The sequence below is a fragment of the Meleagris gallopavo genome, chromosome 6, assembly GCF_905368555.1.
Source record: "Meleagris gallopavo chromosome 6, MGAL_WU_HG_1.1, whole genome shotgun sequence".
Classification (NCBI taxonomy): domain Eukaryota; kingdom Metazoa; phylum Chordata; class Aves; order Galliformes; family Phasianidae; genus Meleagris; species Meleagris gallopavo.
The window spans coordinates 42912159-42926967 of NC_139409.1; the positions used below are offsets into that span (position 1 = coordinate 42912159).

Genomic DNA, 14809 nt, shown 5'->3' on the forward strand with positions numbered 1-14809 from the left:
GGGGACTTTGGAAGTAGGCTACAAACAGTGAATACTGGATCTATTGAGTCTGGATCCATGCCAAACAAAAGCAGCTCTGGAAAGAAGAGTGGAGGAATTAGTATCTGTGAAACTGGACTGTCAGTGAATTATGCAAAAACTGAGAAAGCTGCAGGAAATAGACACCAGAAAAGAGAGATGTATATTATTAAGTTTTTGATCCCAACACATGGGCTAGCTGACAGGCTAAACAAGGTCATCAGATGCTGCCTTCTGGATGTGTTACTGTGATTATGTCATAAACATGACCACATGCACACCCTCCATTAACACAGATTTTCCTGCAGGGGCTGGGTCGAGTTCAAGAATCTGGCTGCATCCAGGCTAGTCCTGTAAAACACAGATTAGTCTGAAGCAATTGTCTGACCCATCTCTCAGGCAGGCAAAATCTTGTAAGGAACACTGTTCTTTCCAAATCTTCTGTCAAAGCCTCTAAACCTGCCTTAATAATCTATTCTTTTGGACACTTTATCTGCTTTTTCCTTATCTTGCCTATGACTTACAGTGTAAACAAAATACTGTCTCTAAATTCATCTTGTGTTGCTGTCTGAACCATATGCTTTCTTAACCACATTCAGTGTAAGTTCTGATGAAAATACACAGTAAGTAATGGTCCAAGAGAGATATTCTTATAGGAAGAATAATGGCATCAACCTACAATTCCTGTCATTCTGGGTTGGATGATGGGATCAAAATATTCAGTATTTGCCTCTGTATGGAGAGGAGCAGGTAGTCTATTCAGCAAAAACATGTATGTAAGTGTTGATAAATCCATTAACAACACTACACAGTATTTTTGCCAAGTTTCACAGGAACAGGGGTGAGTGGTTTGAGTAAGCAACCTGTAATGTGTTAAACAAAAAAGAATGGCCTTCAGGATAGAGAATACAAAATGAAACTAAATGGATGCCAGTGAACAAGAAGTTTCCATCTTTATGTTTCCTTAGCTTTTCAAAAGTTGGATGGTAATGAAAAAAAAAAATCCCAGTTCTTACAACCTAAAAGACTGAAAGACCAAAAAATAACTCGATCCCTTACAAAGAGATTTATTTTCTTCCCCTATTCTTAATAAAAATTCAAAGGGTACCATCGCTCAACTAGTGATAGGACTAAAGGGAATGGTCTCAAGGTGTGCCAGGGGAGATTCAGGTTGGACATTAGAAAAAATTTCTTCTCTGAAAGAGTGGTCAGGCACTGGAATGGGCTGCCCAGGGAGGTGGTTGAGTCACCAACCCTGGAGGTGTTCAAGAACTGTTTAGATGTTGTACTGAGGGATGTGGTTTAGTGGGAAATAAAGGTTATAGGTAGATGGTTTCTAAATGATCTCGAAGGTCTTTTCCAACGTTGGTGACTCTATAATTCTATTATTTTTCCTTACTTTTCCTTAAACAAAAACAAAACAGAACAGTTACCTAATGCAAAATCTTCTAAGAATGTGAAAACACTCATGGAAACCTTTAACTCTTTTTTTTTTTTTTTTTTTTTTTTTTTAAACAAAATGAAAAAAAAAAAATCCGAAACCATCTCCACAATATTTATTGAGTTAGGACCTCTTTCAGGTAAAATTTGAAACAAACTACTTAGGGGGAAAAACAAGAATGTAAAGATTTTAGTAATAAGGACTACTACTTCATATTTTTGTACAAGTTCAGATTTTCAAAAGGCCTTAAAAACACACAACTCTCTCTCCAACTCTATGAGGAGGGGAAGCACAGGGAGGTTGCCAGGATCTGATCTTGGGAACCGATGTTGGGATGTGTGGGAATGGCAAAAAGCCCTGCTGGGAGACTGGGAGTTAGGAAACATTTCTGTACCATGAGAGTGGTCATACACTGGAGCGAGCTTCCTAGTGTATGGTGCCCCATGCCTATCAGTGTTCAAGAGGCATTTGGACAATGCCCTCAACATGCCTTAACTGCTGGTTAGTCCTTAGGTGGTCAGGCATTTAAACCTGATGGATCTTTGTAGGTCCCTTCCAACCAAAGTACTCTACTTCAAAAGAAAACTTGATTTTTCACTTTCCATTAAGTTATAGTATTCTTTCTGCTTTAAAGAGAAAATTATTTCAAAGTTTAGTTGACCACAACTGATTTAAACAGATCACTTTGTGAGATCAACGCATTTGTTTAGCTCGTAACTTTCATGTGAATAACTTAGATGAGGAAAACAGCTGTCTGCAGCTACTACAGCTACTGAAAGCATCTAAATCAAAACAATAAAACAAAATATTCTTCAAATCAGTGAGAAAGAATTCATAGAATCATAGAATCAAATAATCACCTTAGCTGGAAGGGACCCTTGAAGGTCATCTAGTCCAAGACGCCTGCAACACACAGGGACACCTACAGCTACATGAAGATACTCAGGGCCCTGTCCAGTCTGACCTTGAATGTCTCCAGGGATGAGAAACCCAGCACCTCTCTAGGCAACCTTTTCCAGTGCCTCACCACCCTTATTGTAAAAAACTTTTCCCTTCTATCCAGTCTAAATCTCCCATCTTTTAGTTTGAAACCATTTCCCCTTGTCCTGTCACTACAGACCACACTAAAGAGTCTGTCCCTTCTTTCTTATAGTTCTCTCTCTCCTTTAGATACTGAAAGGCCGCTCTCAGGTCTCCCAGAACCTTCACTTCTCCAAGCTGAACAGCCCCAGCTCTCTCTTAGCCTGTCCTCACAGGAGAGGATCATTTCTGTGGCCCTCTGGATGTGCTCCAACAGGTCCACGTCTCTCCTGTACTGATGACTCCACATCTGGATGCAGTACTCCAGGTGAGGCCTCACCAGCACAGAGCAGAGGGGCAGGATCACCTCCCTCGCCCTGCTGGCCATGCTTCTGTTGCTGCAGCCCAGGATACAGTTGGCTTCCTGGGCTGTGAGGGCACACTGCTGGCTCATGTCCAGTCATCCACCAGTACCCCCAGGTCCTTTTTGGAAGGGCTATGTTCCATCCTTACATGTCCCAGTTTGTACTGACAGTGGGGTTGCTACAACCCAGGTGCCAGACCTTGCATTTGGGTACGTTGCTCATGAAGTTCTCCTGGGTGCACTCCCCCAGCCAGTCTAGGTCCCTCTGGATGGCATTCTGTTCCTCAGGTGTGTCGATTGCATCACACACAATTCAAAGACCATCTGTGCACTGCATAGATAGATCCTGCCTCAAACGGTGCTTCTTTTATAGCAATTGAAAAAAAGAACTTATTTCAGTAGGATCAAATAACCGCATCTGAAGATGACCATTATCCCGTGACAGAGTAAAGATTGATGCAGTTTAATTTTGTGTACAGTACTTTCTAGCTTTCCAACTTCACACTTACCTCGAATTGGCAATGATTCAGTGCTTTCATACTGGGACAATAAAACAATATGAACGGTATAACAGAAAATAAATGATATCTCTACAATCTATGGTATAGTGACTTTATTCGAGCAGGCTCTTTTTTCAAATACATGGCTACATACATAATTTCATATCTTAAAACCATCTTTTAGCTTAATATTTATATCTGTAAAGCTACACAGGGACACCAACATAATTAGATTTTCATTTATTATCTGTAACAACTTTTTTGTCATCAATATTAAACTTGTAGCTAATATAACAGCTACATTTCTAAGTAGCTTCTCATTGTCTCAAACTGATCAAATCCACTTGTCCTAATATATGATTTGAGTTGCACTTCATGGGAGTACTGACATGAAAGCCTAATGATACTGCCTAAATCAGACAGCAGGAAAAGTAGCACCTGGAATGAATGCAAAGATGATAACCTCTAGGGGAGAGGAAAAGCCATCATTTGTATGTCTAAGCAGGTGAAAAAGCACTCGGGCTTTAAAGTCTTTTTTTTTTTTTTCTTCCAATACAGAGATTTTCAACAGGGAGCCTCTGGATATCCACATCCTCAGATGCAAAATCGATGACATTTAAACATTCAAAAAAATCACTTTCCAGAATAGTTTTTTGTTTCCATATTACCAGTCCCTGTAATCACTTATGCCTTATTTTGTCGAGGAATCTGAGAGGTATGAGAAATTTCTATGACAGCTGGCTGTCATGTATATAGATAGCTGAAGTGTTGAAATTGCTGTATTTATTGAACTAACTTCCCACCAATAAACTAAGCTGATCAGCTGTGTTATTAAATTTCTCCATGTGTCTCAGACTCAAAAACCACGGATTTAGAACATTTTGAATACCTTTTTGCTACTAGGCCTTTCCATGAGGCACTCCAGGCAGTTTCAGCCAGCCATGCTGCAGGATGGTCTGTTGTGGCTGACTGTGAGGACAATACCAGCACAGAGAGGGGGTCAGTCGTCTTTTACAGTGAAGCACCAGCAACAACCTGCTGAACTTCTATTAACTTATTTTATCCTTTGATGTCTCAGCAAGCGTGCTGTGACATTTTGTGCGTTATGGGTACGGCTCTCAACAACAGGCTTGGTTCTGCTTCAATGGCATAACTGCTTCTCACAGCGATTACAGTTGCTATTTTCACCCTTTTCAAACGGCTGTATTGGTGAATATCACAGGAAGACACAGACTATTTTTTCCCTCAAAGACCCTGCTACTACCATGCTATTTTGACACGATTTCCAGTTATCTGTTATGACACCAAACTTCTAAGTTTAACAATGTGGTGTTATACATTTGCACCTGACTGACTGTCATTTAGGGTCAGAAAAGCATGTCGACACTGTTAAAAACATTCTGAATTTCATAACAGAATAGACTTCTTCAGGCTCAACCACTACAGATTCTCATAACTCAAACAAATGTAATGACACACGACTATTACCTTTTGATGCTCATAGTCCTGTCTCACTGCTCAAGAGATGAACTAGTAACTGCAGTGCTGGCAGAGAGCTGTGTAAGGCTTACATCCAGCATGGCAGGGGCTGTGAGCTGCGCGTAGCTCCCAGCTGCAGCACTTTCCTGATGGTAGCAATATCTACAACTACTCCAACAGGGTAATACAGTCTATTCACATTTATTTTTTGTACTTAAAATTCATTTCTTACACATATTTTTTGAAGTGAGAACAGTTTTTTCCTAGATGCTGATTAAATACAGAAAAGCCATTTTTGTGTTCTTACTCTCATTGATTTTGCTAACTTTTTCTCCGTGCCTCTTTCCATCTAGAATCACAGTATCTTGAAGATAATCATAGAATCATAGAATCCTCCGAGTTGGAAGGAACCCTTACAGATCATCCAGTCCAACTCCCCTGCAGTGAACAGGGACATCCACAGCCACATCAGGTGCTCACAACCTGGTCCTGCCTGGCCTCGAATGTCTCCTTGAATGATTGAATGATCTGACCTATGTATTTACACAAGGCACCGTGCAATAAGCAAGCAAAAAAGTAATTTCATGAAAAAAAAAAAAAAAAAAATTCTATCTTCAGTGAACAAAAATTCCTATATTGCAAGTTGCACAACTTCTTCAGGAAACTTCTGCTTTCTAGAAATGAATCATAACAAAGACTCCTGACAATAAGGACTTGTACTTTTAGTTGAAGCACTGCTAATGGCTAAAAAAACTCAAAATAATCCACACAGTCAAGTTTATTTAGCATAAAAACAGTACAGTAAAAATAATCTGATCATTTTTTACCTACTACATTGAAAAGGCAGTATTCTCACTGAATACTCCTGTATCTACAGGCAGGGATTCGGTCTTTGCAAGGCAGGGAAGATGAGCAAATGGCTTCAGAACTAGTGTAAATCTTTGTTTGTTTTCTACACAGAATAAGTCCGCTTGTTTGTTTTAAGAGCAGATTTAAGTAATGCAGTTTATAGGTTTCTGTAATTCACCATTCCTTTGTAAGCAGAGTTCCAACGTAAGAGTAAATATCACAATCCTTTCTTTGACCATGGTCTTAGAGTCCATTGAGACAAACTCCCATCTTGGAAGGAAATGCTGAAACTTTGAAGCCAGCCACTCCAACAATTCACCTATATTCCTAAAATCAAAACTGCACACAACATCATGCCAAAACTTTCTTGGTGCTTCACAGTAGTTCAAACTACTGTTGCACAGATGAGCATGGCAGGGAGAATCATAGTCACAGAATCATAGAATGGCTTGGGTCGAAAGGGACCATAATGATCACATAGTTTCAACCTCCCTGCTATATGCAGGGTCACCAACCACCGGACCAGGCTGCCCAGAGCCACATCCAGCCTGGCCCTGAATGCATCCAGGGATGGGGCATCCACAGCCTCCTTGGGCAATCAAATATCCTCTAACGATCTAGTTCGAAAACTTTGGGGTCTACCTAGAGAGCTCAGAATTCATTGTTATTTAACTGTCATTAAGTTAAAGATTTGTGTTTGTTTCCTCTTCAACAAAAAAGAGAACTTAGATGCTGGTCTCGCAAGTGCTACTTTTTGGATGTGCAACATTTAACAGTCTTGAACAATACAACACACAAAGACACTGGAAATCTAATCAATCTCCTGACATTTGACTAGAAGTCAAAGCAGTGAACCACAAATTCTTAAAGGATACTTCACCCATGAAAGCTGATCTCTTTCTTTCATGAGGAGGAAATGAATTATGATGATCTGAATACGAAGTTTAATTGTAGATTTTTTTAAATAATTGTCCCTGTTTTAAGTGCTTATCATGCTTTCTAAATATGTTTTATTGTTCTAGGTGTCAAAATGTACAGTTTCATTTTTACTTTCATTCCTGAGATTCAATAGCATTAATACATAAGGAATAAAGTTTATTCGTTGTACTATTTTTTGTTCTTTTGTACTATTTTTATACTATTATTTGTATTCTTTGTAATACTCTGTACTATATAATAAAAAATGTTTTCAAACATCCGAAGTTCTCTGCTTACTTTGCTAGTGATGGTTGTTTCAGGGCAGGTGCCAAATGCAGAATCACAGCAGTAGAACATGGAAAAAGTCATTCAATTCAACTTGTTAAGGCTGAACTTCCTCACACACATAATGTCCTTATAAGACTATCATGAAAACACGTTTATAAACATCTTACAGAATATAATGAGATTCCAAAAAGCCCTAAAAACTATAAACTCGTTGGTAAGTAACACTGGGGTGCAAACAATTTATTAGGTAATCTTTGGGTTACAATGGGAACCCTTCCGAAAGACAAAATTACTTGGAATTACTTCTATACATAGTGAAAAAAGCTGGGTCTGGATAAAGCAGTTGAAGCCTTTGAAACATTTCTACATTCTAAAATACCACATCTAAAGTCTACTTATAAGCAAAGGTACTGATACAACAGTTGGAATCATCAATTTCCTTGACTTTGAATATGTCCCAGGCAGCAAGCAGGACCCCAGAAGTTTGAAATCACTGTTCATTACGAAGCCCCAACAATTACAGAAACAAATGGCCTTCTACTGTGCCTTCTACTCCTATGATATCTCTCCTTAAGAGCTGATGATTCTAGTAACTAAAATTGTGTATTTATTTTGTAGTCAGCAGACAGCATTAGCCCTTTTAACATGACAAGCACAAGTAATATACAGCTGGTTGTTTCACGACTAGTAGAACTAACAGTATCTCATTTCCTACAGATTTGCATCTCATATGTCAGCTTATCTGCACAGCAATAACTTGCCATCATTCCCAGTGATGACTCCCATTCCTTATTTCTAAAGGCTTGGCACTGCTCTGCCCTACGTCACCTAACTACAAGGATGCGCTGTAGCAGGAATGAGTTCCACACACTTGCTGATCCTGTAGCATCATGGCATAGCTCCCTTCCTTAGCCACTGATCAACAGCACACTGTTGAATTCAGTTGTTACAAACTTAAAAGATTGCAAATATCCTGAAAAGAAACTGTAAAGCGAATGCAAAAAAAGGCTAGGGGGGATATAGCAGTATTAATAGATCTCAAGAGCCCTATTAGCAGGCCACGGGATATTATATAAGATCATGTTTAACAGTTCATAAGTTAATTTAATAGATTCTAACGAAAACAGAATCAGAAATGAGAAGGTTTCACTTCCTATCAGTAGGAAGCCTAATCCAGGTTATAAACTTGCAGCAGTTGGCTCCACTGTGATCACACTGTAGCACAACAAAAAAAAAATACTGTTTTAAAATGACGCTTTCTCACAGCCACTTTAGATTTTACCTCAAGAAAGTGAGGATGCAATGAAATCCTTGGTATTTTTTTACAACCTAGTTTCCATAGGTATGACCCAAGAAAACAGGTTGCAAACTTCACATATTTTAGATTTTCTAACTTAGGAATGTGGGGTATTGGAACTTCTTTCTTTCTCCAAATGTGCAAGTACATTAATATTGTTTCACATGCCATGCATTGCATTGCTTTGTTTGTTGCAGGTTAGCCAGGAACAGATAATAGATAAGTCCACACTATTACCTTCCCTCAAGCTATGGCACTAACTTGGATCTCTCTTCTTTCTGTTGAATATTATAGAACCAACACAAAAAGTTGTATACCCTGAAGTAGCATAAAATTGTCCACTGATTTCAAAAGATGGGAAAGGAGAGAAAAGAAAGAGACCTGTAGACAAACAGAAAGGGGTAAGTTTCACATTCTTAGAAGATCACACTAAAAATGGTTGGTATTGTCTTGGTTTTTTAGCATCTCATCTCAATTTTTCACAAGAGACCATATATTAATCCTAGTCTATTTACTGACTTCCATTCTCAGTAATTAAACTGAATCATATAATTCCCCTCTGATTAGTAAGTGGAAATTGTTGTTCATGTTAACAGAATAAATGTTTAATAGCTGATAATACAGCAGAACCCATTTTGAATTCCCTTTGCAACTTATTGCATATATTATTGTCCTTTTCACCTTTAGACATTACAGGCAGTTATCATTACATGTATTACATTACCCATCACACAAGGACATAGTTCAGGGGAGAGATAAATTAATGCTACACTGTCCACTCCTGAGAGAAGGAAAAATTCAACAAGTAAGCTGCTATTCTTTAAAAAAAAATCCCCGTCACCTAATGTTGATCCTTTGAGTCAAAGAGAGCTCCAAAGATTAAAAGGCACAAAAGGAAACAGTGATTGTTATCTCTGAAAGATGTCTGCAGAAAATACTGCTTTCATGGCAGCTGAAGAAAGGCATACAAAGAATTAGAAAGAAATCCTCATTGCTGGTGTCCAGACTGTTGAAAACTAAGCTTGGCATGACTTGCCCATTAACCTGAGCTCCTTACAACACTTAGCATGTATTTAGAGTTTTTAATTTCTAAAGCTTCATACATACAAGAGTTAATCAACATACTGCAAAGGTGAAATAAGGGAAAGCAACACTTACATCTAACCCCTATAAACTCTCAGTGTTTTCAAGGATGATAGCACTTTGCTGAGAAACAACTATAACCCTACAAACCATCCCTCTAAATCATTTACATTTTCCTTTTCTTCTGGCATATGATTCTCACACAACTAAATCCAGAGTGGATCTGTCTCAAATAGAGGGGAGGAAAACTTTATTAGCTACAATGCCAAGTTCCTGCTAGTCCCTCGAATGCTGGAACTGCCCATTCAATCCCTTCAGAGCAAAAAGAACCAGGAACTCAGATCTCTTACTTTCTAGATAAGTGCTTCATCTGCTGAGGTAATGATGACATCAAAGACACAAACCATAACCACAGAGTTCTTCACAAATTTATATGCTGGTGTGCGATCGACTTTTTTTAGTTGTTATTTTTAAAAGAGTGTCTAATGCACGTTCAAATCTTCAAATCTGCACAGCAGAATCAGTGTTAATACATAAACCACTGATTACATTTCCGTTTGGCTCCTTGTCTGGCCTGATGACCAACAGAAAAGCTGAACTCTAAGGAAGTGACATCCCACCTCTTGCCCTCTGCCTTCCTCAGTCTTTTTCTAGAGACTTCTAAAAGGTTTCCTCTCAATTCTTGGCTTCAGAAGAGACTTAGTTGTTTTTTTGCCTTTCTACCCAAATTCCTTCCCTTTCATTTTGGAGCATTCTGTATATTCTACGCCAGTAGCATCAGTCCTTAATTTATTTTGTACAATTGGCATTACAGATCTATAATACATAATACAGATCTATAGATCTGTATTGCTGGCTTTCAGTTACTCATTAACCACAAGTAAGAGCAAAGTCACACAGACTTCCAACAGCAGAAGCTTTCTCTTCATTTTGTAAACCAGAACCAAGCTGTAAATAAAAGGTAACTTAAAAAATAAAATACAGTGAAAATGAGATGTAAATGGTTTTTCTAACAAGGCTGCAGAGTTAGTTTGATCTCCATCCCATCAGTCCTCGCTGCTGGACTGGAACAGTAGCCCGTTTTTTGAAGATGTCCAGAATTACTATGTAACAACTTTTCACTGTTTTTAACAATGGGAAAATGAAGCACTTGAAGAATCCATGCCTGCATTCTGTATTGCTATGGCCAGTGTTCTAGCCCACTCCTTTCTAAAGCCAATTTTCATTGGATGTAATGCAACTTTCAGTTAGTAATTATTTTATAACCACATCTTCTCATAGGAACAGCTTTCTGAAAGTTGAATTTTCAACCAAAAGTGTTAAGTGAGGTAGATGAAGTGAGGAGTTGTACCAACCAGTTACAAAGTTATTATTAAACAACCACTATAGAAGATAAATATATACAGGTCCAAAATCTCATGCAGTGTCAGAAAACAAGACAGACTAGGAGACACGTATGAAGTAGAATAACTATAAAGGTAAAGAAGACGTACCTTCTGCAAAAAGTAACATCATATTTGTGCTTTTGTTGGCGACCACGTTGTTCAGTAAGGCGACTGCAGTTTGCATTGTATTCCCTAGTATATTGTCTTGGTGTTCCTGTAATTAAAAAAAAAAAAAACAACCCTAGTATTTATTCTGAAAGGTTAGTAAAAGACTACTTCCTTCCAAAAATGTAGGAACACAAAAGCATTACTCTCTCAATCCCTTGAGTTTCAATGTTTAAAATACCAGAACACTTAAAAATATCAACTTCTTGCAGCCAAGTATAAAAAACTTGGGCCAAAATTTTTTCCTTTTAATCAGAAGAATTCATAGTTAGGTGTAAAATGTTAGGACTTTTTAAAATATTATCAAGTCTCATCAGTCTCTAATCTCTATATATTCAGAACCAGGAACATTTCCCTTTATTACAACATTACTTTTATTAATAGAATTAATTTTACTCTTATCAGTTTCAGCTTGATAACCGATAATAAGTCAGTCTACTTTTGCCTCTGTTTGTACACTGTCATAAGCATAAAATTAATTCCATACACACATCAGTTGTCTATTTCTATATCAAGGTCAGGCTGGATGGGCCTGTGAGCACCCTGATCTCGCTGTAGCTGCCCCTGTTCACTGTAGAGACGTTGGACTGAATGGCCTTTAAGGGTCTCTTCCAACTCAAAAGATTCTACAATTCTATGATTCTTTTGCTGTTGTTGGACTTAACACACCTGCACACTTAGTTTGAAAGGAGTGGATAAGGCAGTGAGAACAAAGCATTTATTTACTCACGCTAGTCACAGTAGTAACTCACATAGCTTCCAAATACCCAAAATAGGAGAAGTTTCTACAAATCTGAGTCTAGATATAAATATCAACCTGAATGCATTTCAAATCTCCCCAGGAGGCTCAGGAAATATTGGATCCAATTTTTTCAGACTAAAATCCTAATAGAAGCATACATCCGAAGTGAAAATAATATTAATAAAAAGTCCTATTTCACATATTGCAGCTTTTTCACATGAATCTTCACTTCCAGGTTTCCTATCAAATCTCTCAATATACTGACATTGCTTGACTACTTCACTGCCACAGAACATGCTGTATCTTCTGAGCCATTTCCTGAAGTAGCTCTGAAAAAAAGCTCAAATTTGAAGTTGAACAAGACAGAAGATTATTGGTCTAAAGTTCAGTGAAGTACCTCTAATGCCAAAAGTGACTTCAGTCCTTGAATACAGTTGAACAAACCTCCTCCCTGAAAGTTTCTTTAGAAGATGAATGCCAGTGGCCAGGAACAGTTTATTTTCTGCAGCTCTCTGCTCAGGTATTTATGATCTTCTGTCTCCAATATATTCTTGAAAACAGCAGCAATTTATTCTTTGGAAAAATTTTATTGATCATCTAAGTGCCATAGCTCCTGCAGAATTAGCCTGACTGACTGCCAGCCATCAGCAATCACAAGTAACACGTTTTACTACTCTTCTAAGAATTCACACCAAGTCAACTAACAAATGACATTCAGAGTGATATCTCTGGTTTTATAAGTCACTTCCTACATTGGGTCAGGACTAAGCAACAGCACTGCATTTAGGAAAAGCCATGCTACTCAAATCCCTGCCTGTGGCTGTAAGAAATGTTTAAGCAAGAATTTCCTCAGTTTTCTTTTTTTCCCAGTCTGATGAAATTTAGGATACTATAAAGTGTGTATTCAAGTGCCTCTTCAGAAAGTACTGTTACAATGGTATAAAGGGCCATACTATATGAAAAACAAATACTTTCCTTTAAACATTTATCAATTGAAGGATTTTTTTTACAGGCAGAGACTCAAACATTTGTTTTGAGGGAATTAATTTCTGTTACTGCACTCCCAAATTAAAATAAAATGCTATTATTTACTATAAATGCCATGAAACATATGTGATAAGGTGTAGTGTATATAATATATAAGCATTCCCAGCCTACTATTCAACTTAAGGCCCTAGGAATTTTCTGCTTCTACTAGAGCTCTTCAAATTGTATCATGAGAAATGATGAGGAAGAGTGCAGTTTCCCACCAAACAGTAAAACAATATATCCAGGATCTCTGAAGTTCTATTCACTTTACATAGCACTCAGACACATCATTAATGACTTCTATATCCCCATGAACGTTTAAAGCCAGATATATTTAAAAGCTATGTTGGAAAGCATAAACACCACATTCTTCAGAAGATAAAGCTGGAAAATAGAAAACAGATACTATAAAGTCATAATACTAAAACTAAATTTGAAGTTATTGCTTACAGATAGCTGAAGGGTAAGAAAAACATTTATTGGAAAGACCAACATGTTCACCTGTTAATCTATCATCACAGTGTCTTCTTAACTCTCAAAAAGAACAATCAGAATACAATACCTTTCATAAATGCAACAAAAACAATAATTCAATGACTAGCTGTTATGCAAGATTATTACAAACACATACATTGAAAATACAAAGTTAATAAAAACAAAATACTGTAGACGTGCCAAATTAAGAGATGACTCATACTTTCATTGCAAATATTTGCTACTGCTTCATATATTTTTGAAGTAAACATCTTCTAGTAGAATTCCCCTTTGAAATATGCAATTATAAAAAAAAGCTGGTAATTGTTTGTGATAGCAATCTTTTGCATTTATCAGGTTACTCGTGTTAAAATGAAGGCAACGTTGCTTTTAGTGAAGATCAATTACATTACACAACCCTCTAGTGAAAGACTGATACTGAAGCTGTTACTTGTACTAAAGTAGATGCAACAAAAACCTACATTACCCTAAATACATACAGACTAGAATTCAAGATGGAAATGTGTATTGTGAAAGCAAAACAGTCACTTACTGAATAAAATAATCTTATAAGAAGTGTACTCAGCTGGAATACTAGAGTTTTAATGTATGTATCACAGACAAACTGTGACAAGATACTGGGCTTCAAGAAGCTACAGGTATGCTTTACTTACCTAAGTCATCACTGATTGCTGATAGAGTAGATTTTAGAATGTAAAAAAATATACGTAACTTCTTCATAATCTATCAAGGAGCAAAGCTGATCTAATTTGTGTGCACAGCACCACAGACTGGATATTTAATGAACAGTGCACTTGACAGCTTTAATAAAACATAGCATTTGCCAGCAGAGATAATTAGAATTGAAGAAGCGAAATTCTAGTGTTTGGCAACACAGATGAAACAACTTCATTAAAATGTACGGCTTCAGCAAATGAAAGGCAGGAAAGCACTGGACCCTGAAGAATCAGCCTTCTCAAAACTAATTGCTTCAGTGCTTAAAAAGGACAGCTATAAAATATCAAGGGCATAACAAGGAAATACTAGTATAAAAAAAGAACCACAGAAGATAAATCAGGCTTTTCAAATGGGACTGTGCTGTATTTAGGCCATTAAACTTTTCATTCTCATTTTGAAGGGTTGTATGTTAACAAAAGGCATAAGTTGAAGTATTTTTTAAAGCCAGTTAAGTAAGAGGGTATGAATTAGCAAGGTAGGTGTATGAAACTAAGATACTATAGTCTAAAGCTACTGCTTCTCTTCCTTTTAGTATATTAGGGCAGCTTAGGTAGACTATGGTATTTTAATTACATTTTAGATAAAAGATCAGATAGCAACCATGGTAAGAAGTTACCAATTTGTGAGACTTCACATACTTGTGCCCAACTCATTTAACTAAGAATCTAAAAGAACAAAGGCTCTAAATGCTATTTTTGCAGATATGCTGTAATTAAATGTAAGTACTCCACAGCAGCACTGTTCATTCAGTGTAATCAGAATGATTAACTGTACAGAGACTCTCCTTCCCAAGCTTACATATGAGCTATGAATGCGAGTTAGGAAGAAAAGAGGACATAACAAGGAGGAGGTTTGATTTTTCATACAGGAAATCCATCGAAAGATGAAAATTACAGAAGTGAACCACATCCTAACTACATTTACTAAAAGATGCAATTTTTATTTGATGGTTGACTGACCATCTTTGATGCTCATGAGGGCATCACGAGCACAACTTAATACTGCATTCAACCTAGATT

At 37.4% G+C, this 14809-nt stretch overlaps 1 protein-coding gene across 6 annotated transcripts in view; it reads right to left on the reverse strand.

Moving 5' to 3' along the window:
• The window catches only part of ULK4 (unc-51 like kinase 4), a 219771-nt gene that overhangs the window by 80139 nt on the left and 124823 nt on the right, over positions 1–14809 (reverse strand). For all 6 annotated transcript variants that reach the window (XR_014883996.1, XM_010712967.4, XM_031553967.2 and 3 more), the window contains one exon: positions 10751–10856. Coding sequence is in view for 5 of the 6 variants with exons in the window: in XM_010712967.4 (XP_010711269.3) it covers positions 10751–10856 (106 nt within the window). In the remaining variant the exon portion in view is untranslated. The remainder of the gene's footprint in view (positions 1–10750; positions 10857–14809) is intronic.